Source organism: Salvelinus sp. IW2-2015, unplaced genomic scaffold (genome assembly GCF_002910315.2).
Source record: "Salvelinus sp. IW2-2015 unplaced genomic scaffold, ASM291031v2 Un_scaffold1582, whole genome shotgun sequence".
NCBI classification, from domain to species: domain Eukaryota; kingdom Metazoa; phylum Chordata; class Actinopteri; order Salmoniformes; family Salmonidae; genus Salvelinus; species Salvelinus sp. IW2-2015.
In genome coordinates, this window is record NW_019943007.1 from 152,818 (window position 1) to 176,409 (window position 23,592).

The following is a 23,592-nucleotide window of genomic DNA, read 5'->3' on the forward strand; positions in this document are numbered from 1 at the left end:
ATATAGCCTCATTACTTCCTGGTAACCCTGTATATAGCCTCATTACTTCCTGGTAACCCTGTATATAGCCTCATTACTTCCTGGTAACCCTGTATTTAGCCTTGTTATAGTTATTATTTTTCCTTTAATTTATTTCGCACATTTCTTAATAACTTGTTTTTTTTTACTCTGCATTGTTGGTTAAGGGCTCGTAAGTCAGCATTTCACAGTAAGGTCTAAACCTGTTGTATTCGGCGCATCTGACAAATAAAATTGGATTTGATATAAATATTATATCGGTTGTGGATTATTGCAGTCAATTTGAAGTCTACAAATGATTTGTAATTATGTTTCCTGCCCTACGTGGTTCAGTGTTGAGATGTTTCCCATCAGCCAGACGTAAACGGATTTATGAGACAAACAGAGAAGCAGAAACAAGACGTGCAATCACAGTAACAATGCCAACGTCATTCAAAACTACCATTACACACACATTACATAATTATATAAAAACACATAAACCAATAGGAATGGGAAGGATAGTAAAATGAGAGTCAGGGTCTCCCTCCCCTAAACTCCTATCCAGGAGGGAAAGTGTTAATTTATTCACAACCATCTTTCGGTCCATGCAAATTTCTTATCCATTTATAATTATTACCAGTTTGCTGCGTGAGTGTGGTAGGCTCGCTCTCTCCACTCTCTGTCACGGTGATGACTGAAATGTCATAATCGATGCCGGGCTCCAGTCCGTACACGGTGTAATACCCGGTGGTGGCCTCCACCATGTCCTCGAATATGGGTACGCTCTCTCCGGCTGCCATAACCGTGATACGGTAGCCTGTGACCGCCGTATAGTTCAGTGGGTTCCACTTCAGGCCGATAGTCGTGTCGGTGACGTCGACGAAGTTGAGGTCTGTTAGCTGGGGCACGTCTAGTAGTGGGTTAGAGAGGGAGGGAAGGAAGGGAGGGATCGGAGAGGCCGGCCCGGACAGCATAGAGACAGACACAGGACAGAGACAGACATAGGACAGAGACAGACACAGCACAGAGACAGGACAGAGACAGACACAGGACAGAAACAGAGACAGACACAGGACAGAGACAGGACAGAGTCAGACACAGGACAGAGACAGGACAGAGACAGACACAGAGACAGAGACAGACATAGGACAGAGACAGACACAGGAGGCAGAAACGAGACAGACACAGGAACAGAGACAGACAGAGTCAGACAGCAGGACAGAGACAGGACAGAGACAGAGACAGACACAGAGACAGAGACAGACACAGCACAGAGAAAGGACAGAGACAGACACAGGACAGAGACAGACACAGGACAGAGACAGGACACGACACAGGACAGAAGAACAGAGACAGACACAGGACAGAGACAAGACAGCAGAGACAGAGAGACAGACAGAGCAGGACAGAGACAACGACACAGGACAGAGACAGACACAGGACAGACACAGGACAGAGACAGACACAGGACAGAGACAGACACATGACAGAGACAGACACAGGACAGACACAGGACAGAGACAGAAACAGGAGAGAGACAGACACAGGATAGAGACAGACACAGGACAGACACAGGACAGAGACAGACACAGGATAGAGACAGACACAGAGACAGACCGAAATAAGCAATGTTATTGAGCAGGGCATTATTAAAGCATCTACAGGGTTCAATGAATGAGTATTAATGCCATGGGTTACCAGCTCAGGGTGGTATGGATGTGGTGCCACCGTGGTTATGTTTATCATATCACACTGGTTTTGCCTGCATTAATGGTATTCTAACTTCACATTCAAAATCTTCAACTGACATCAATTAACGAATGAGATCCATACCTATATCTCATCTAAAAAGGCAGAATGCACAAATTATTCAAATAAAAAAATTATTCAAAAATAATCTAAAAAACAATGAGTGAAAAATTGCTGGCAGTAGCTACAGTACACTCTTAGAAAACAAAAAGGGGGATTCCAAAAGGGTTCTTCGGCTGTTCCCGGAACCCTTTTAGGTTCTAGATAGAACCCTTTCTAAGGGTGTAGGAACAGGGATATGGGCGAAAATACAGGACGAAAGCAGAGACTGTAGAATCACTAAACAGCTGGTTGTAATGAAGTCATTTCCACCAGTTCTGCCCACTGGGCGAGTAAATACGAGCAATGTCTTGTGTAACGGACATTATATATAACGAAGAGGTCTGATGGAACCCTGCCAGACACTCTTGTCCACGTCATTGAAGTTTATATAACGAGAGTCACTAGTCACTTTTTTTTGTTGCTTAATTTACCCCATATTTACAGTGCCTTCATAAAGTATTCATACCCCTCGACTTAGTCCACATTTTGTTTTGTTACAGCCTGAATTCAACAAGGGATTAAATAGATTTTTCCCCCACCCATCTATACACAATACCCCATACTTTCAAAGTGAAAACAAGTTTACATTTTTTTTTTTTAAATAAAAATGTATAAACCTATGTAATATCTAATTTGCATAAGTATTCATACCCTTGAGTCAGTAGAAGCGCATTTGGCAGCAATTATAGCTGTGAGTCTTTCTGGGTAAGTCTCAAAGAGCTTTCCACACCTGGATTCTTCAAGCTCTGTCAAATTGGTTGTTGATCATTGCTAGACAACCATTTTTCAGGTCTTGCCATAAAGTTGTGACTTAAATCTACTTGCAAACTTAACTCAGCCACTCAGGAATATTCCCTGTCTTCTTGGTAATATTCCCTGTCTTCTTGGCCTTGTGTTTTAGGTCATTGTCCTGCTGAAAGGTACATTTGTCACCCAGTGTCTGGTGGGAAGGAGACAACCAGGTTTTCCCCTGTGCTTAACTCGATTACGTTTCTTTTTTATTCTGAAACACTCTCCAGTCCTTAACAATTACAAGCATACCCATAACATGATGCAGCCACCACTATGCTTGAAAATATGGAGAGTGGTACTCAGTAATGTGTTGTATTAGCCCCCAAACATAACACTTTGTATTCAGGATGAAAAGTGAATTGCTTCACCACCTTTTTTGCAGTATTACTTTAGTTCCTTGATGCAAACAGGATGCATGTTTTGGAATATTTTTAATTACGTACAGGGTTCCTTCTTTTCACTCTGTCAATTAGGTTAGTATTGTAAAGTAGCTACAAGGTTGTTGACCCATCCTCAGCTGTCTCCTATCACAGCCATTAAACTCTGTAACTGTTTTAAAGTCACCATTGGCTTCATGGTGAAATCCCTGAGTGGTTTCCTTCCTCTCCAGCAACTGAGTTAGGAAGGACGCCTGTATCTTTGTAGTGACTGGGTGTATTGATACACCATCCAAAATGTAATTAATAACTTCACAATGCTCAAAAGGGATATTCAATGTCTGCTCTTTTTATTTTTACCCATCTACCAATAGGTACCCTTCTTTGCGAGACATTAGAAAACCTCCCTGGTCTTTGTGGTTGACTGAGGGACCTTACAGATAATTGTAGGAACCAATTTCTATTCCTGGACTTATTTTGACACTTTTTGACTCAAGACACTTCAGTATTACATTTCTTATTAATTTGTGAGATTTTTAAATATTTTTTACAATAAATAATTCCACTTTTGGATTATGGGTATTGTGTGTAGACCAGTGACAAACAAATCCATTTTAAATTCAGGCTGCAACACAACAAAACGTGGAAAAAGTCAAGGAGTGTTAACTTTCTGAAGGATCTGTACATATTACCTCAATCACCTCCACTACCTCCTACCCCTGCACATTGACTCAGTACTGGTACTCCTTGTATATAGTCTCATTACTACCTCGTACCCCTGCACATTGACTCAGTACTGGTACTCCTTGTATATAGTCTCATTACTACCTCGTACCCCTTCACATTGACTCAGTACTGGTACTCCTTGTATATAGCCTCTGTATTTTATTCTGTTACCATTTCCTTTTCTCTGTGTGCTAATTTCCTTACTTTTTAACTCTGCACTGTTGGTTAAGGGCTCGTAAGTAAGCATTTCACAGTAAAGTCTGCACCTGTTGTATTTGGCGCATGTGACATAAAATTATAATAATAATAATAATAAAATTTGATTTTGTTTTGAAAGAGGTCTGAGTAGGAGAGATATGATGGAACCCTGCCGGAAACTCCTCTCCACATCATGATGTCACAGGGCAGGGGTGACGGGGTCAAAGGTCACCTGACATTAGGCCACACCCACGCCTACCTTGAGTAACGGTGGCGGAGACAGGAACGCTCTCCATGTCGTCTTTAACGGTGAAGACGCTGACGTTGTACTCCACGCCAGGGCTGAGGTTCTCCAGCGTGCACGAGGTCTCACCCGCCTTCACAAACTCCTCCAGGCTGTTTCCTCGCTGCCCGTTGGTTGGCGTGCATGTCACCCTGTAGCCGGTGATGTCTGATTGGATGGCATGGATAAAATGTGAGAATGGACAGTGAATATAAACTGGACGGAAGACGTAAAAAAATAAGTCTGAACATTTAAATCTGTACATATAGTCTCTGTAATCTTCGTCCTAAATCAAAAAAACATGATCTTTTTTTTGAACTGGGTCATATGAGGTGTGCCAGTATAAACACTGCACTCTGGCTGACCCTGTAGGTGTGGCTATGTGAGCGAGTGACTGGTTGGGTTATTATCTAGACTTCAAAGTAAATGGAACATAAGTATCATGGCTCTGACCTGGGGTGCTGGCTTCGGTCCACTGGACAGTCAGCTCTCCTCTGTCAGGGTGGGACTCCAGTTTGAGATCAGTAGGAGGAGACATAGCTGGAGGAGGATAAGAGGAATAAGATGAGATGATTGGGTAAAGTTGACTCGTTCAATACTATAACCTGGTCAGAAAGGCTACTCCATCCATACTATAACCTGGTCAGAACGGCTACTCCATCCATACTATAACCTGGTCAGACCGGCTTACTCCATCCATACTATAACCTGGTCCAGAAACGGCTACTCCATCCATACTATAACCTGGTCAGAACCGGCTACTCCATCCATACTATTAACCTGCGTCATAACGGCTACTCCATCCATACTATAACCTGGTCAGAACGGCTACTCCATCCATACTATAACCTGGTCAGAACGGCTACTCCATCTATACTATAACCTGGTCAGAAAGGCTACTCCATCCATACTATAACCTGGTCAGAACGGTTACTAAATACAATACTATACTCAATACTTTCGGGGACAAGTCATTATCCTCCAATTGATGTTGTTGGAGAATATATTCTCTATCAAATCAAATATTATTGGTCACATGCTTCGTAGACAACAGGTGTAGACTACCGGTGAAATGCTTACTGAGTTAAAGATGAAAACAAATTGAATAACAATATAAATAGTGACGAGTAATAAATACACAGTGAATAACAATAATGAGATTATATATATATATTAGTAGAAAATAACATGGCTATCCTCTGATCACTCACGTGTGACTATGCGGCGTGTGATTGGGTTGCCCTGCTCATATCCGTTGACGATTGGCTGAACGCTGTAGGTGTACTCAACCCCAGGGGTCAGGCCTGAGATATAAATGCTGCCCGAGTTAGAGGTCACATCTCTGGGGGCCTCGCCTCCCTGACTGGGCCTCACCGTCAACTACATTGGGAGAGGAGACAGAGAGAGAGACACACACACACACACASRMRSMMMMRSWSASASRGATACACACGGACAAACACGGCAAAGGTGAAGAGAGAGAGGTTAGCCCTTTCCCACAGGAGCCAGAGCACATTCACAACTCTAGTCTGAAATAGTTGGACCAATAACGTGTGTGTTGGTGTACCTTGTATCCCACTCGGGGTACGGGTGTCCAGGAGATGATGATGGAGGTGTCTGTGACATCAGTACTGAAGCGAGGGGCGTTCCCCATTAGCTGAGCTGAATAGAACACACAGGGTCAGAGGTCAGGGGGCAGGACTCGGGGCTTGCTCAAAGCAAACCTACTGTATATGTACACACTTTCCCCCTGACTAGTCAAACGGACCAAGGAGTCTACTGACAAAGAATCTGGCCTTGACCGGGACATTTAAAAGTTAAACGAGAAGCTGTGCTGGAAGTTAGAATGTGCTTCAAACTTTTGAGTCATTGAGACGCAGCCGATTTCAGTTTGACAAACTGAGAACCAGTCAGTCAGATAATTGGTTAAGAAAGGAGTTGAATAAAGACCCCCAAAACAGTACACTAGTCTTGGATACTACTCACTGGTGGAGAAGGTCCTGGAGGCGCCCTCACTGAGCGTATTGTCCTGTTCAGAGTGCAGGATGGCCGTGTACTCCGTGTCTGGGCGGAGGTTGAGCAGGGTGTACTGAGACAGGCGGGCGGGCAGGCGTAGCTGTTTAGGGTTGGATCCCTCCAGGGTCAGGAACAGACGGTATCCGGTGATGCGGGCCCGGGGAGGCCCCCACATGATCAGAGCACTGTCCTCAGTCACGTTGGTGAAATGAACATCAGCAGGGGAATCCGGCTCTGACGACCAAAAAAAATAAAGTGTTTGAGATCGACAACGTTGCAGTCAGATTGCACAGAATCACTGATCTACAAAATATTAGCGATTCTATGTCTTGTCTCAATTGAGACTGTAGCAGTAATATTTACAGTACTAAGTTTGACTGGACAGCAATATATATTTTTTTGTAATAGAAAAACCTATTACAAATTGACAATTGTTGATGGGATAAGTTTGCCTATACTTACTGGTAGCCTGCTCTGCAACCAGCGGCTGGCTCTCCTCTCCTCCCTTGACGGTGTAGATGCTGAAGCGGTACGGAGTCCCGGGGGTCAGGTGGGTGACCTCTGCATAGGCGTTGTGTGTGACGGGGAGCTGGAGTTCTCTCTGAGGGGTCCCGTCGGGACCGACGGGGGCCACAGTCACTCTGTACCCAGACACGTCAGTAGGGGGCCCCGTCCAGGTGATGGTGATCTTCACGTCAGACACCTCGAAGAACTGCAAGTCTGTAGGAGACGGGACTTCCTCTGTGGACAGGAAACAGGAAGTTGTCAGATATTGACGGGAAGTAATGTGTTTTTTTTAACAGTATTATCTCCATATAACCCTGATGAAACTAGGGCTGTGTCCTCAATGCTCATTGGAGGAGAGAGGATCCAAAGTCCTTTTTTCCAAGGGAGTCTGGGTCGCTCTCTCTCTCTCCAAGGGAGTCTGGGTCGCTCTCTCTCTCTCCGAGGGAGTCTGGGTCTATTTATCATTCCCTAAATCAGTGTGTAGCAGGCTGAACCACATAGGACTTATTGATGGACTGTCTTACAGCAGTCGATCCAAAGAAGGGTCTCGCAAATGATTCGCACTCGTACATCGGTCTACATAGCTATACAACCTAAGCAGCTTTACACTTTCCAGCTGTTTTGGCCTCATATTTGACCAGGATTCCCAGGAGTCCCAGAATAGCTTGCACAACTCTTTCCATTGGACCATTAAAATGGGAGCATTTTGGGCTGTGAACAGGAAATGCATCATCCAAACTTTCCATTGTGGAATCTAAATCCTGAACGATATGTTCTCGAGGGATTTAAAAAAGGGAAAAGGGTCCGTTTTAACTGAGAGCTGATATCTTCTGAACTAACTAGTAAATACACCGTTTGGGGTTAAGATCGAACACAAACTACAGTCTATTGTTGTTGTCTTTAGGTCTCTCTTTACGTAGTGTCTCTCTTGTCGTGATGTGTGTTTTTGTCCTATATTTTTTATTTTATTTTTAATCCCAGCCCTCGTCCCCGCAGGAGGCCTTTTGCGTTCTAGTAGGGGCCATCATTGTAAATAAGAATTTGTTATTTTTAACTAACTTGCCTAGTTAAATAAAAGGTTAAATAAAATAAAAAATATAGGTAGGTAATGAGACTGTCAGGAGCTAGCCTCAAGTCAATTCACACACACTACATTACAATACCTGGTAAGGGTTCTCCGGCTGTGTTGACCTGTACGAACACAGGTTCACTCTCCAGACTATCCTCCACTGCGTAGATACTGATGTTGTAGAGCAGGCCTGGTCGAAGGTCACTCAAAGTCACAGAGGTCGCGGTGTCCGGCAGGGTGAGCTCCGTCGCAGCTCCGTTGTGGCTGCCCTCTACAGACGGGGTGTAGATCACACGGTAACCTGTAGGAGAGGAGATACACTGTCATTACTTATGGTAACGGTGAACAGACATTATCACCCATTACCTTCCCTACATGGAGAATTCTGTCAATTCAATAAATTTAAAAAATATATATATTTTAATTTTAAACATCAATCTGGTGAGAGATTGCCTCGGTCTTAGTATTTTTGGACGGGGGGCTGGCTTATTGAGCTTTTGTAAAATCATTCAGTTGAATAATTTGTAATATGTATGTTTCTATAGACATGAGATGAGAAAAGTCCCTATTCACTCAGTAGTCTCCTGTAAGGAGCTCTGGCTTCGTTTACACACGCAGCCCAAATTAGATTTTTTATTTGTCTTTTTTTTTTAGACCAGTTAGATCAGATATTTTTCCTATAATTGGGCAAAGATCAGAATTGGGCTGCCTGTGTAAACTCAGCCTCTATGTGTGTACTGACCTGTGATAGGAGCCAGGGGTTTCTCCCAGCTGACTATGATAGAGGTCTCTCCCACCTCGTCCACCTCGTGGTCAGAGGGAGCGTCGGGAGCTGGAAGAGGAGCAGAGGAGAGATATATACATACTGTAGAAATGGTCTGTGTGCGTCTGTCCATGTGCGTCTGTCCGTGTGCGTCTGTCCGTGTGCGTCTGTCCGTGTGACGTCTGTCCTTTGCGTCTCGTCCTCTTGTCCTGCGCGTCCTGTCCCGTCGTGCCGTCGTCCGGTGCGTCTGTCCTGTCCGTGTGGCGTCTGTCGTCGTCTTGTGTCTGCTGTCCGTCTGTCCGCTCGTCTCGTGTCCGTCTGTCAGTCAGTCTGCTGTCCGTCTGTCAGTCAGTCTGCGTGTCCGTCTGTCAGTCAGTCTGCGTGTCCGTCTGTCATTCACTGCGTGTCCTTCTGTCCGTCTGTCTGCGTGTCCGTCTGTTCGTCCTGTCTCTGTCCGTCTTGTCCGTCGGTCTGTGTCCGTCTGTCTGCGTGTCCGTTCTCGTGCCGTTGTCCGTCCTGTCCGTCAGTCTGCGTGTCCGTCAGTCTGCGTGTCCTTCTGTTCCGTCGGTCGGACCGTCTGTCTGCGTGTCCGTCAGTCTGCGGTCCGTCTGTCCGTCAGTCTGCGTGGTCCGTCAGTCTGCGTGTCCGTCTGTCCGTCGTCTTGTGTCCGTCTGTCTGCGTGTCCGTCTGTCTGCGTGTCCGTCTCTGTACCCACCAGTGGTCTGAAGAGGTTGTGAGGATGAGGTTGGGCTCTCCAGCAGCGTCACCTCGTACACATTCACAGTGTATTTCCTTCCAGGAAGCAGCTCATTGATGTTCACAGAGTAGCGGTGCGGGAGATCTGGAGACAGACAAGCATGTTAGGAACCAATGATGTTGATAAACCCTGGATTAATGATATAATATATATATTTATTTTTTAATCAATGTTTAACTCGCATAATATAACTTAAAAGTCTGCATTAAGGTGTCTGTAAATAATAAACGTGGCCAAAACACATGTACATTCATAAATGCATTTTTTATAAGCTTTCAAAATATTTTGACAATAGTGGCGAAGAGGGGAGTGCCAAGATGGAGGTCCGGTGTCTTCAACACAGCGCCCCCTATCAGTCATCTAGTGTATTTATATATTTATAATTCTATTGGTTAGAACAATATACTTGAGTGAGCAGTTTCACAGTCTAGTCATGTGTCGATCGATACATTACTACAAAAATATACAGATAAAACACAGCATCAATATACAACCAACACCAGCATCAATAACAACAACAACAGCATCAATATACAATAACACAGCATCAATATACAGACAACACAGCATCAATATACAGATAACACAGCATCAATATACAGACAACACAGCATCATATACAGATCAAACACACAGCAACAATATAACAGACACACACACGCATCAATATACAGATAACACAGCAACAATATAACAGAACACAGCATCACAATATACAGATAAACAGCCACCAAACACTATACAGACAACACAATCAATATACAGATAACACAGCAACCAATACACAGACAAACACAGCATCCAATATACAGACAACACAGCATCAATATACAGACAACAGCAGATCAACTATACAGATAACCAGCATCAATATACAGATAACACAGCATCAAATACAGATACAACAGCAACAATATACAGTACAACACAGCAACAAATATACAACAACACAGCATCAATATACAGAGTAAACACAGCAATCAATATACAGACAACACAGCATCAATATACAGACAACACAAGCAACAATATCAGATAAACAGCATCAATATACAGACAACACAGCATCAATATACAGATAAGCACCAGCAACAATATAACAGACAACACAGCAACAATATACAGAAACACAGCATCAATATACAGACCACACTCAAGCATCAATAATCAGACAACACAGCATCATATACAGATACAGCAACACATACGATAACACAGCAACAATATACAGATAACACAGAACAATATACAGATACAAGCAACATCATACACAACACAGCATCAAATACAGCATAAACACAGCATCAATATACAGATAACACAGCATCAATATACAGAAAACAGCAAACAACTATACAGACAACACGACACAATACTACAGACAACACAGCATCAATTAAGACAACACAGATCAATATACAGACACACAAGATCATACAGATAACACAGCAACAATATACAGATAACCAAGCAACAATATACAGATAACACAAGCACACACAATATACAGATAACACAGGCAACAATATACAGACAACACCAGCATCAATAACAGATACACAGCATAATATACAGAAACACAGCATCAGTATACAGATAACACAGCACAATATACAGATCAACACACAGCATTCAATATACAGATAACACACAGATCAATATACAGATACACAGCATCAAATACAGAAACACAGCATCAATATACAGACTACACACCAGCAATCACATACACCAGATACACAGCAAAATATACAGATACCACAACATCAATATACAAGATAACACAGCATCAATATACAGACAACACAGCACAATATACAGAAACACAGCATCAACTATGATATTCAACAAAAACACAGCATCAATATACAGAAACACAGCCATCAATATACAGATAACCAGCATCAAATACAGATAACAACAGCATCCAAACAGGACCATAACACAGCAATCAATATACAGATAACACAGCATCAATATACAGAATACACAGCATCAATATAGCAAGACACAACACAGCACAATCATCACAGACAAAACACAGCACATCAATATACAGCATAAACACAGCATACCACAATATACAAGAAACACAGCATATCAATGATACAGATAACACAGCACATCAACTATACAGATAACCACAGCAGACATACAAACCATACTCACAATCGATATAACCACACACACACCTCAATCCATACGCAGAACATATAACAACAGCCATCAATATACAAACAACACAGCATCACAATGATACAGACTAACACAGCATCAATATACAGATAACACACGCACAAATAAATCAGATAACACTAGCATCAATATACAGACAACATCACAATCCACACTCAATATACAGACAACACAGCTCATCAATATACAGATAAACACAGCATCAATATACAAAACACAGCATCCCAATATACAGATAACACAGCACACGAATATACAGATAACACAGCATCAAACTACAGATAACACAGCATCAATATACAGATAACACAGCCGCACAATATACAGATACAACAGCTCAATATACAGATATAACACAGCATCAATATAATCAGATATACACAGCATCAATATACAGACACACAGCACCAATATACAGATAACACAGCAAACAATATACAGATAAACACAGCACAATATACAGAATAACACAGCATCAATATACAGATAACACAGCATCAATATACAGATACACACAGCATCAATATACAATAACACACCATCAAATACAGATAACACACGCATCAATATACAGATAAACACAGCACACAATATACAGACAACACAGCATCAATAACAGCAATATACAGATAAACAGCATCAATATACAGATAACACAGCATCAATATACAGAAACTAACAGCCATCAATTACAGATAACACAGCATCAAATATACAGACAACACAACTATTCAATAATACAGATAACACAGCATCAATAGACGATATAACAACAGCATCAAATACACAATACATAACTAACATAACAAATACAGATACACACAGCATCAACTATTTACAGGTACAACACAGCATCAATATACAGATAACACAGCAACAATATACAGATAACACAGCATAAATATACAGATAACACAGCAACAACCTGTGCTAACTTGACAAAGTATTAAGAGGAGGTTAAAGGTCACAGTCAGTACTAATGAATAGTAATACGTCAGGTATTATCGTATAGTGTACACACTAAACAAATTATTAGACATTGTCTTAAAAGTTTTTCTACCACCGGGCACAGACGTCAATTCAACGTCTATTCCAAATTGGTTAAACGTAATTTAACTGAAATGACGTTGAAACAACGTTGATTTAACCAATGTGTGCCCGGTGGGTTGTTTCCATTACCGAGAATCATGGGCTGTCCTCTCTCTTGTCCCTCCTCGCTGAGCTCGTACTCGATCCTGAAGCCAGACACGGTGTCAGAGGCAGACATCCAGGAGATGACAAAGCTGCTGGAAGTGATCTCTGTAACAGACTCACTGATGTCCACCACCGGAGGAGGCTGGGTGGTCTCTCCCTCGGAGGTCGCCACTGAAAGAAAGATCAGACGGTCAGATATAAACCTGGGAATGGGAGGAATGGCCTGTGGACAGAGATTTTTTCTTTTTTTTAAGCGATTTTCAAGACTTTCACATATCTCAAGATGGCTGTTGCTCAATGCCATTCCTCAAGCAGAAATCATATTTTTAAACATCAATCACAGGTAGTTTATCTGTGTTAGTTTGAATCTGATTCCCCGGGCCAAAATATCAATAACACAAGGAGACAGAATACAACAGGCGTGTAGTCCTACTGTAGTCCTACTGTAGTAATACTGTAGTCCTACTGTAGTCCTACTGTAGTAATACTGTAGTCCTACGGTAGTTCTACTGTAGTCCTACTGTAGTCATACTGTAGTCCTACGGTAGTCCTACTCACAGGAACCGTATGTGGTGGTGAAGTCGAAGCGTGTGACCTCGCGGCGCCCGAAACGTAGCACACTGATCAGCTGACCCTCGTAGGTGATGCCTGGCTTCAGGCCAGCGATAGTGTAGGAGTTGAGGTGGCCCGGGATATTCACCTCTCGCCAAGGGGTACGGGTGTTTTTCTACCCCAAACAAGAGAGGAGACAGAGAGATAATATTTTACATTATATTATTGATTTCAACAACAAAAAAGGTAGCTGCATGTTGACTTCTTTAAGGCCAGTTTAGGTAGTGGTGTAAAGTACTTAAGTAGTTGTTTTAGGGGGGATATCTGTACTTTACTATTTATAGTTTTTGATAACTTTAACTTCATTCCTAAAGAAAATGATGTACTTTTTCAAATCAATACATTTTCCCCTGACACCCAAAAATGACTCGTTACATTTTGAAAGCTTAGCAGGACAGGAAAACGGTCCAATTCACACACTTATCAAGAGAACATCCCTGGTCGTCCCTACTGCCTCTGATCTGGAGGACTCACTAAACAGAGAACATCCCTGGTCGTCCCTANCCTCTGATCTGGAGGACTCACTAAACAGAGAACATCCCTGGTCGTCCCTACTGCCTCTGATCTGGAGGACTCACTAAACAGAGAACATCCCTGGTGGTCCCTACTGCCTCTGATCTGGAGGACTCACTAAACAGAGAACATCCCTGGTCGTCCCTACTGCCTCTGATCTGGAGGACTCACTAAACACTAACGCTTCGTTTGTAAATTATGTCTGAGTATTGGAGTGTTATCTGCAACATTTGTTTTTAAAGAAAATGTGTCTGTCTGCTTTGCAGAATAAGGAATTTGAAATAATTTAAACTTTTACTTTTTGATACTTCAGTATATACTTTTAGACTTTTACTCAAGTAGTATTTTACTTGGTGACTCTCACTTTTACTTGAGTAATTTTCCTTTAAAAAAAGGTATCTTTACTTTTACTCAAGTTTGACAAATTGGGTACTTTTCTCCCCAACACTGAGTATAGGGGCCAGTTTCCTGAATATTTGGCCAAAAGAGTAGAATTTGTCTGCTTGTGGAAACACAGCCATATGTAGCCTAGTTCTTGACTGACCCTCAATGGAGATTCTCTTTTCATTTCAGTGTCTGATTTTAACTTCAGAACATTCAGGTTTAATCTATGTCTAGGAATACCAAACCCTAGAGTTCAGCGCTACATCTGGTGCCCACAATATTATGTGGAATTCAAACTGCATGTAAAACTGCTTTAGTAGTTCTATGTTACCTATATCATCTGGTGAATATTAACCTCCAGACTCTGGAATCTCCGCCTACTCTGGAATCTCCGCCTACTCTGGAATCTCGGCCTACTCTGGAATCTCCGCCTACTCTGGAATCTCCGCCTACTCTGGAATCTCCGCCTACTCTGGAATCTCCGCCTACTCTGGAATCTCCGCCTACTCTGGAATCTCGCCTACTCTGGAATCTCGCCTACTCTGGAATCTCGGCCTACTCACCACTCTCCACTTGAGTATGTACTGTGTGATGTGTGCGGAGGACGGGGCGTTCCACTGGATGGGGTGGGAGTTGGGCTGGTTACCAGACTCGGAGATGATCACCTGGACTGGACGGTTACCACCTGGGAGAGAGGGATAAAGCATGCCACAGTTGAAACACGCCATACAGAGGAAGATAAATTACACTAGTACAGCATTGAAACACTTTCAACAACACATTATCTGATAGAGGAGCAGACAGACTGTATTATAGGTTAGTGGTGAAACTATATCTCACCAACACACCATCATCTGATAGCAATTGACAGTAGTGATTTGTTAAAGCATTTTAACTGCATAATGTGAAATCTAGATACCCACCAAGCACTGGAATTAAAGTGAAACAAATCTGGAAAAACACAACTAATTTGAAATCTAAACAACAACAAAAAAAAGATGACAATTTCAGAAAGCTCGCAGTTAAAACCAGGTCTGAAATGGTAGGTTGTACAGTGTGGTACATAAGAAGCTCAGGTACTGCAACAAAATGGGGGAGAAGTAGCATATCCCTGTGAGATTCTTGTTAGCTGGGGTTTCAGCATGCAGAGCAGAGCCAGAGAGAGAGAGAGAGAGAGAGAGAGAGAGAGATGAGAGAGAGGAGAGAGAGAGAGAGAGAGAGAGAGAGAGAGAGAGAGAGAGAGAGAACTACCCTCAGCTCCTTCACTAGACCTGTTGATGTAAACATAGCTACACTGCTACAGCAATATAAACTATATAAACTACACCCTCAGAGCCAACGATAGCACGTTTCCCTAAATTATTACTTTCAACGTATGCGTGCAGGAAGTCACCTTGGGTAAAAAAAGAGTCTGCTAAAATGGCATATGTATATATATATTATTATAGATTAGGCTTGGGCGGTATACTGTATATAGCAGGGTATTTGGAAATAGCCACGGGATGTTTTTTTTTTAATACCGTCAAAACTATTTCTTTGAAGTTTTTCAATACTTGGAGCTACTGTGGACTTCTGTCTGTTGGCATCTGATGAAAATGAAGTTTTTTTCTGACGAATGTTTTTGCAGTAATGTATTTTCTGTGGATCAACTCTTCTGTTCATTCACATGTCTTTTTTTTGGGGGGGGGAGGTCTTTTTTTTTGGGGGGGGAAACAACGATGCATGGCCATCATATTTGTAATGTTTATCAAAGAAAGAACGTAGCCAGCTATATTTCCTAATGTTTTGTTTAAAGTTAATCTTGCATTCTAAAATCTGTGTTTACAAAAATGCAGCAAGATAATTTATATGCGTTTTATATATTTTTTTCCTGCGTGAAAAACACAGAATTCTGTGTTAACATGACTACTAAGTTGAACTTGGTATCTAAGTGGCTGAAATAGTAAGGTGACGGGGCATCATATAGTGTTGGCTTTCTGCTGTGTTGGAGATATCTGTACAGCTGCCATCTTGATTTCCTTCCATTTTTTCCCCTCTTCTGTTCTCAGGCCGTGTTCCCCCCCCCCCCCGATCTTCTCCGAGCAGAGCAGGCAGGCCCGTTGCCTTAGTAACTCCTGACTCCACACATTCACACCCTATACACATGCTGCTCCAGAGCCAGTATATTTCTTCCTTCAGACAAGCAAGCAGCAACATATTGTTCATTGGCACAGTGTCTGTCATTCACATACGGTTGTAAATGTCCAAACTCACCAACAATGACATTCGGTAACTCCTACCTATAAAATATATACTTTTATGAGCTAGTTTCCCGGTCTTTGCAATTAATTTCCTTTCGTTTGCGCTCATTAGCATATTTAGCTAGCAGCCTCAATGGAAATTCGATATTACCTGTGCTCATTTTATTAGCATTCTGGTAATAGACGACCAATGGGCCAAGGGATAATTTTTTTTGCCTCAACAGCACTCTGTAAGGTAGCACCATAGTGTAGCCGGAGGACAGCTAGCTTCCGTCCTCCTCTGGGTACATTGACTTCAATACAAAACCTAGGAGGCTCATGGTTCTCAAGCCCTTCCATAGACTTACACAGTAATTATGACAACTTCCAAAGGACGTCCTCCAACCTATCAGAGCTCTTGCAGCATGAACTGACATGTTGTCCACCCAATCAAAGGATCAGAGAATGAATCTAGTACTGAAAGCATAAGCTACAGCTAGCTAACACTGCAGTGCATAAAATGTGGTGAGTAGTTGACTCAAAGAGAGAGGAAGACAATAGTTGAACAGTTTTTAACAAATGAGTTTCTTCCAAAATGAAGGAGAAGCACATTTACATTTTTTGTTCACTTTCACTTACTTAGCTAGCAAATGCAGCCATTTAGTTTAGCCTACTCAAACAGAGGAATGCGATGTTAGCTAGCTAGCTGGCTATGCAACACAACACTTGAACTCTTCCAAGGCAAGGTAAGCTTTTGGTTTTACAAATGTATTGCCACTGGGGGCGCGTGGAAGTGGAAGTGGAAGTGCTAAACTGCTTAATAACGTAACTGCATGATTGTAGCGGGTTTACTAACGCGTTAGTTCTAGTAGCTATGTTGACTAGGACGTTACTTTAGCTAATATGGTGATAACGATGTGGTTTGGCTTGGAAAGATTTTTTTCGCCTGGTCACATACAGCTGATGTATTGGGGCGGCAGGGTAGCCTAGTGGTTAGAACGTTGGGCTAGTAACCAAAAGGTTCAAATCCCTGAGCTGACAAGGTACAAATCTGTCGTTCTGCCTCTGAACAAGGCAGTTAACCCACTGTTCCCTGGTAGGCCATCATTGAAAATAAGAATATGTTCTTAACTGACTTGCCTGGTTAAATAAAGGTAAAATAAATACATAAAATTGTGCATGACAGTCCACAAGTGAAGGGAAAAGGTGAGAGGAGAGCGCATAGATGCGAGAAAGAATACAACGTGGCTGCTATGAAAGTGAACTGTGTTAACGCGTGATCAGGGGTGTATTCATTCCGCCGATTCTGTTTAAAAACCTTTCTTAAAAACGGAAACAAACGGAACAAAAACAGGGATATACAAACCTAAATTTTGTCCAATAGAAACTTCTGTTTGCAACTGTTGGACCAATGATTCCACCCTATATCAGCTTGATGCAGGCAAGAGTGTGCAAGGCGGTATTGAATATGTAACTGTCTGTCCTTGTGTCACTCGGTGAAGGTTGGTGGGAGGAGCTATAAAAGGACGGGCTCATTGTAATGGCTGGAATGAAATGATTGGAACAGGAGTTAAACATTGATACAGTTCCATTTCAGCCATTACAATGAGCCCATCTTCCTATAGCTCCTCCCACCAGCCTCCACTGGCAATCTCTCTCTCGACCTATGTGCACCTACGTTGTAAACTTTCATTCATAGGCTAGGTTGTAGCAACCTCATGATGGGTATAGGAACAACTAGAGTTTCATTTAGTAGCCTAAACCTATGGGTGTTACATTGAACTGGGTGAATGGAATATGAATGACAGTCATCTAATATGCTTTAATTGAGATAAGGCCGTGCTCATGAGTAAAATATAATAATCCTCCCTCATCGGTACTGAAGCCGGTAATACCGTAAATCCCGGGATGAGATGAACATCTAGATAACCATGTTATAAAATGGATAATCCAATCCCTTCGGGATATAAAAACAGAGATCTATGACGACAGACATAATCCTGACAATTGGAAGTTCAAACTGTAGTTTTCTGTCGAGAATCCAGTTTAACTCTTGAAGTACTGTTTTACATAGAAAGTCTTGTATCAAAGCCCCTCAGCAAGTGGATCGGTTAACACCACGCTAGGATAGGATAGTCTACATGACCTTGGGCACAATCTGGTCTCAATTTCTCCTAATTACAGTTCCTAAGGGCCAAATGACTGGGAAGGTTTTATACAGTGTTTAAATCCCACTTAGTCTGCACTAGGTCCCAGCAGCCAACCACCACCAGGCTCTCTAACCCTCCTTTCCAGACATGGGTTTAAAGAATATTCAAATTGGTTTTCATATACTTTATCTGTGTTCGATTGGCACAACGGAACCAATAGAATTGTCACAAAACTGCAAAACCATGCCCATCTAGGATAGCAGACTCCAAGCAGACTAGAGTAAACACTAAAAGTATTTGATAATATTTGAAATAGTATTTAAACCCGGGGCTGCACTTCTTCCCAGTCATCTCACATCTGTATGTCATTAAGGGAAGTTATTACAGTGAGCTGGGGTTGCGCTTCGCTTTAAACAAAAACGCCGGGGCTTTTCTTTTTTTCAACCTAGTCTAGAGCGGACACACTTTCTTTGTGTCGCTTCAAATGACAACAGCCATGGGATATTGTGTTAAAGGGTGCTGAGAGCAATGTTGAGAGTGAGATAAAGAAAGTATTCGAAGATTTCTTTTAGTGCAAATAGTCTCTTAACATGTCACACGGGATTATAAGTAAAACCATTGCCAGGTCATATGACTGCTGGAAAAACTGTAAACAGCTGCCAACATTGAGATTGATCATAGCCCTTTTCCTTCTACTTTCTTTCTCCTAAAATGACTCATACTCAAATCTAGCTGCCTGTAGCTCAGGACCTGAAGCAAGGATATGCATATTCTTGATACCATTTGATTAGGAAACACTTGGAAGTTTGTGGAAATGTGAAATTACTGTAGGAGAATATAACACATTAGATCTGATAAAATATATTTTTTAAATTGGTTCCATCATCTTTGAAATGCAAGGCCATTATATGACTTAGGAGTCTAGGTGCAATTTCGATTTTGGCCACTAGATGGCAGCAGTGTATGTGCAACGTTTTAGACTGATCCAATGAACCATTGTATTACTGTTCAAAATGTTGTTTCAAGTCTACCCAAATGTGCCTAATTTGTTTATTGATACATTTTCAAGTACATAACTGTGCACACTCAAAACAAGAGCATGGTATTCTTTCACTGTAAATTGGACAGTGCAGTTAGATTAACAAGAATTTAAGCTTTCTGCCCTATGTCCTGGAAAGTTGGCTGTTACTTTCAACTGTCATGCTAATCACATTAGCGCACGCTAGCTCAACTGTCCCGGTTATAGGGACACCAATCCTGTAGAGGATTTATTAACAGGAGCTCTGACAGGGTTCATACACATTTTGACAGATGGAATTTCATGACTTTTCACCAAATTTCTATGATCAACTATTGGCGGCGTCTCTATGTACGTATTAAAAAGTAAGCGTAAAGCGATATCGGTACTGGAAGGCTCTGATCCGTGGATCATTTCCTGTCGTTACTCGTTGAGCAATGCACTTAAGTCGGGGAAGTGGAGTGGTTTCCCCTTTGCACCCTCTACTTATTGTCAGGTGTATTGATTTGAAGGATCGCTATGATGTGAAATGAATAGAATGTTTTAACGTGAAATTAATACGATTGATTTTTTTTTAAGGTTAGGGAGAAGTGCAGTGAATAGTGCCCCTTTTTAGGATGTCAATATAAATGTATTTATGGTTGTTTTGTAATTCTGTCTTTGTGTTTTTTTTTATCATTACACGTGTTCTTGTTTTTACCATCAAGGATCACTTTGGAAAACAAGTGTTTACAATTAATACTTTCAAGTGATATCTCTCTGGGTCCACATTGTGCATTTTGTTGTAGATGTCTGTTGCCCAAAATAAATTCAGTTCAACCCACAAAGTGAAATACCTTTTAGGCAACTGTATAAAACATGTGGTCAACCCTCAGCCTGGAGAGCTGCTGAGTGTGCAGGGTTTTGATCAAGCCCTGCTCAAACACATCAGGGCCAGTTTATCAAGGTCTGGTTGAGCAGCTCATTTGTGAATGTGGTTTGTTAGAGGGGGGACTGGAATAAAAGCCTGCACACCCAGTATCTCTCCAGGAGGGTGGTCGACCACCCTGTATCTCTCCTGGAGGGTGGTCGACCACCCAGTATCTCTCCAGGAGGATGGTCGACCACCCGGTATCTCTCCTGGAGGATGGTCGACCACCCAGTATCTCTCCTGGAGGATGGTCGACCACCCAGTATCTCTCCAGGAGGGTGGTCGACCACCCAGTATCTCTCCAGGAGGATGGTCGACCACCCATTATCTCTCCAGGAGGATGGTCGACCACCCAGTATCTCTCCTGGAGGGTGGTCGACCACCCAGTATCTCTCCAGGAGGGTGGTCGACCACCCAGTATCTCTCCAGGAGGATGGTCGACCACCCAGTATCTCTCCAGGAGGATGGTCGACCACCCAGTATCTCTCCTGGAGGATGGTCGACCACCCAGTATCTCTCCTGGAGGATGGTCGACCACCCAGTATCTCTCCTGGAGGGTGGTCGACCACCCAGTATCTCTCCAGGAGGGTGGTCGACCCCCAGTATCTCTCCTGGAGGGTGGTCGACCACCCAGTATCTCTCCAGGAGGGTGGTCGACCCACCCAGTATCTCTCCAGGAGGATGGTCGACCACCCAGTATCTCTCCTGGAGGATGGTCGACCACCCAGTATCTCTCCTGGAGGGTGGTCGGACCACCCAGTAACTCTCCAGGAGGGATGGTCGACCACCCAGTATCTCTCCAGGAGGATGGTCGGTTGCAACACTACAACCAAATACGTTTTATGCCGTTTGAAATATATATCAAAGATCAAACGGCTATGGTAGGCTACAAATATTTTTTATTCAGCTGAAGCAAGCCCCACACATTTTTAGGAAAATGTATCTTTTTTAGTTTAGTCTTAGAAATGTTTACTTTGCAGACTGATTAGCATCTATTTAGTTGCAATGTCCCAGACATTGGAGTCCCATAGATTGGAGTCCCATACATTGGAGTCCCAGACATTGGAGTCCCAGACATTGGAGTCCAATAGATTGGAGTCCCATAGATTGGAGTTCAATAGATTGGAGTCCCAGACAAGTCCCATACATTGGAGTCCCATACATTGGAGTCCCATAGATTGGAGTCCCATAGATTGGAGTCCCATACCAACAAAACAAGTTGAAGCCATATAATCCAAAAGAAAGGCTTATATCTCATATTTTTTTCTGAAACGAATGTTGACGATTCACAAATGATTTTGAGTCACATGATTCAATACAATGCGACTGAACCGAATCCCAACTAATACAAATGGTTAAGTGAACCGTTCAGTTTGTCAAGAAGAATCGTTTAAATGAATCATATGTAGTTAAAAACAAAGTTCATACAGTTTGTATGGCCTTATTCGCAAGTTGGTTGGTTGGGAACGTGACGGAAACATGAATACATATTAATAATAACTAAAACGGTACAAGATATGTTTTCAATTGGCTACCTAGTTAATCTGTTCTCTATCATAATATATAGGCTAGGCCTACCTGCTGCTGCAGTGTCCGACTCGCTTGTCATTCTGATCCTGGCCGATATTTCAATTTTATTCGATTGATAAAATATTTAAAAACTGTGTCTAAATAAATTACATTAATGGAAATTATGAAATCCATTTTCATTTATTTTCCTACACTTTTCCAGGCCTTGAAAATTCCTTTAAAATTCCATTACTTTTCCAAGGATTTTCATGATGGTAGAAACCCTGTCTGAGCACCGCTACAGTAAATGTGCCAGAGAAATAAGAGGAGACAGGGTTCAAATGACTGCAAGAAAAACAGACTGCTTCTGTAAACATCTCTCAACGTTGAGCTTGCTTGTTACCAGAAAAAGGTCTGAGTCATAAAGCAAAGAAGAGGTGGCAACAGAGAAGAAGAGACAAAATAGTGTGGCTAATGGTTTTCCACTGACATGAGAGGACTAAACATCAGCCAGCACCTCTGGAGGAGCTAGCTTTACACACCAACTAACAACAAAAGACCTGAGAGGAGGTGGTGGAGGGAGGTGAGAGGAGGAGAGGAGGGAGGTGGAGAGAGGAGAAGAGGGAGGTGGAGAAGAGAGGAGGGTGGAGGAGAAGAGAGGAGCACAAGACTATGTTGTCGGTAGGATGGCCACAAGACTATGTTGTGGTAGGATGGCCACAAGACTATGTTGTCGGTAAGGATGGCCACAAGACTATGTTGTCGGTAGGATTGGCCACAAGACTATGTTTGTCGGTAGGATGGCCACAAGACTATGTTGTCGTTAGGGATGGCCACAAGACTATGTTGTCGGTGGATGGCCACAAGACTATGTTGTCGGTAGGATGCCACAAGACTATGTGGTCCGGTAGGATGGCCACAAGACTATGTTGTCGTAGGATGGCCAAAATAGACTATGTTGTCGGTAGAGGTATGTGCTCACGAAGAGCTATGTTTGTCGGTAGGATGGCACAAGACTATGTGTGGTGCGGTAGGATGGGCCACAAGACTATGTGTGCGGTAGGATGCCACAAGTACTATGTTGTTGGTAGGATGGCCACAAGTCTATGTTGTCGGTAGATGGCCACAAGACTATGTTGTCGGTAGTAATGGCCACAAGACTATGTTGTCGGTAGGATGGCACAAGACTATGTGTCGGTAGGATGGCCACAAGACTATGTTGTCGGTATAGGATGGCCACAAGACTATGTGTGTGCGTAGGTGTATGCGCCACAAGACTATGTGTCGGTAGGATGGCCACAAGACATGTGTCGTTAAGGATGGCACAGACTGATGTGTCGTAGGATGGCCACAAGACTATGTGTCGGTAGGATGGCCACAAGACTATGTGGTTGCCAATGTGTAGGATGGCACAAGACTATGTGGTCGGTAGGATGGCCAACAAGACTATGTTGTCGGTAGGATGGCCACAGACTATGTTGTCGTAGATGGCACAAGACTATAGTTGTCGGTAGGAATGCCACAAGAACTAGTTGTCGTATAATAGGC

At 42.5% G+C, this 23,592-nt stretch overlaps 1 protein-coding gene across 1 annotated transcript in view; it reads right to left on the reverse strand.

Moving 5' to 3' along the window:
• The window catches only part of LOC112071311 (fibronectin-like), an 82,323-nt gene that overhangs the window by 41,661 nt on the left and 17,070 nt on the right, over positions 1–23,592 (reverse strand). Inside the window, 13 exon segments of the mRNA XM_070439343.1 lie at positions 638–910; positions 4,204–4,395; positions 4,681–4,767; positions 5,439–5,607; positions 5,795–5,889; positions 6,214–6,477; positions 6,706–6,984; positions 7,914–8,120; positions 8,562–8,651; positions 9,298–9,423; positions 12,715–12,900; positions 13,288–13,456; positions 14,802–14,923. Coding sequence (XP_070295444.1) covers positions 638–910; positions 4,204–4,395; positions 4,681–4,767; positions 5,439–5,607; positions 5,795–5,889; positions 6,214–6,477; positions 6,706–6,984; positions 7,914–8,120; positions 8,562–8,651; positions 9,298–9,423; positions 12,715–12,900; positions 13,288–13,456; positions 14,802–14,923 — 2,259 coding nt within the window.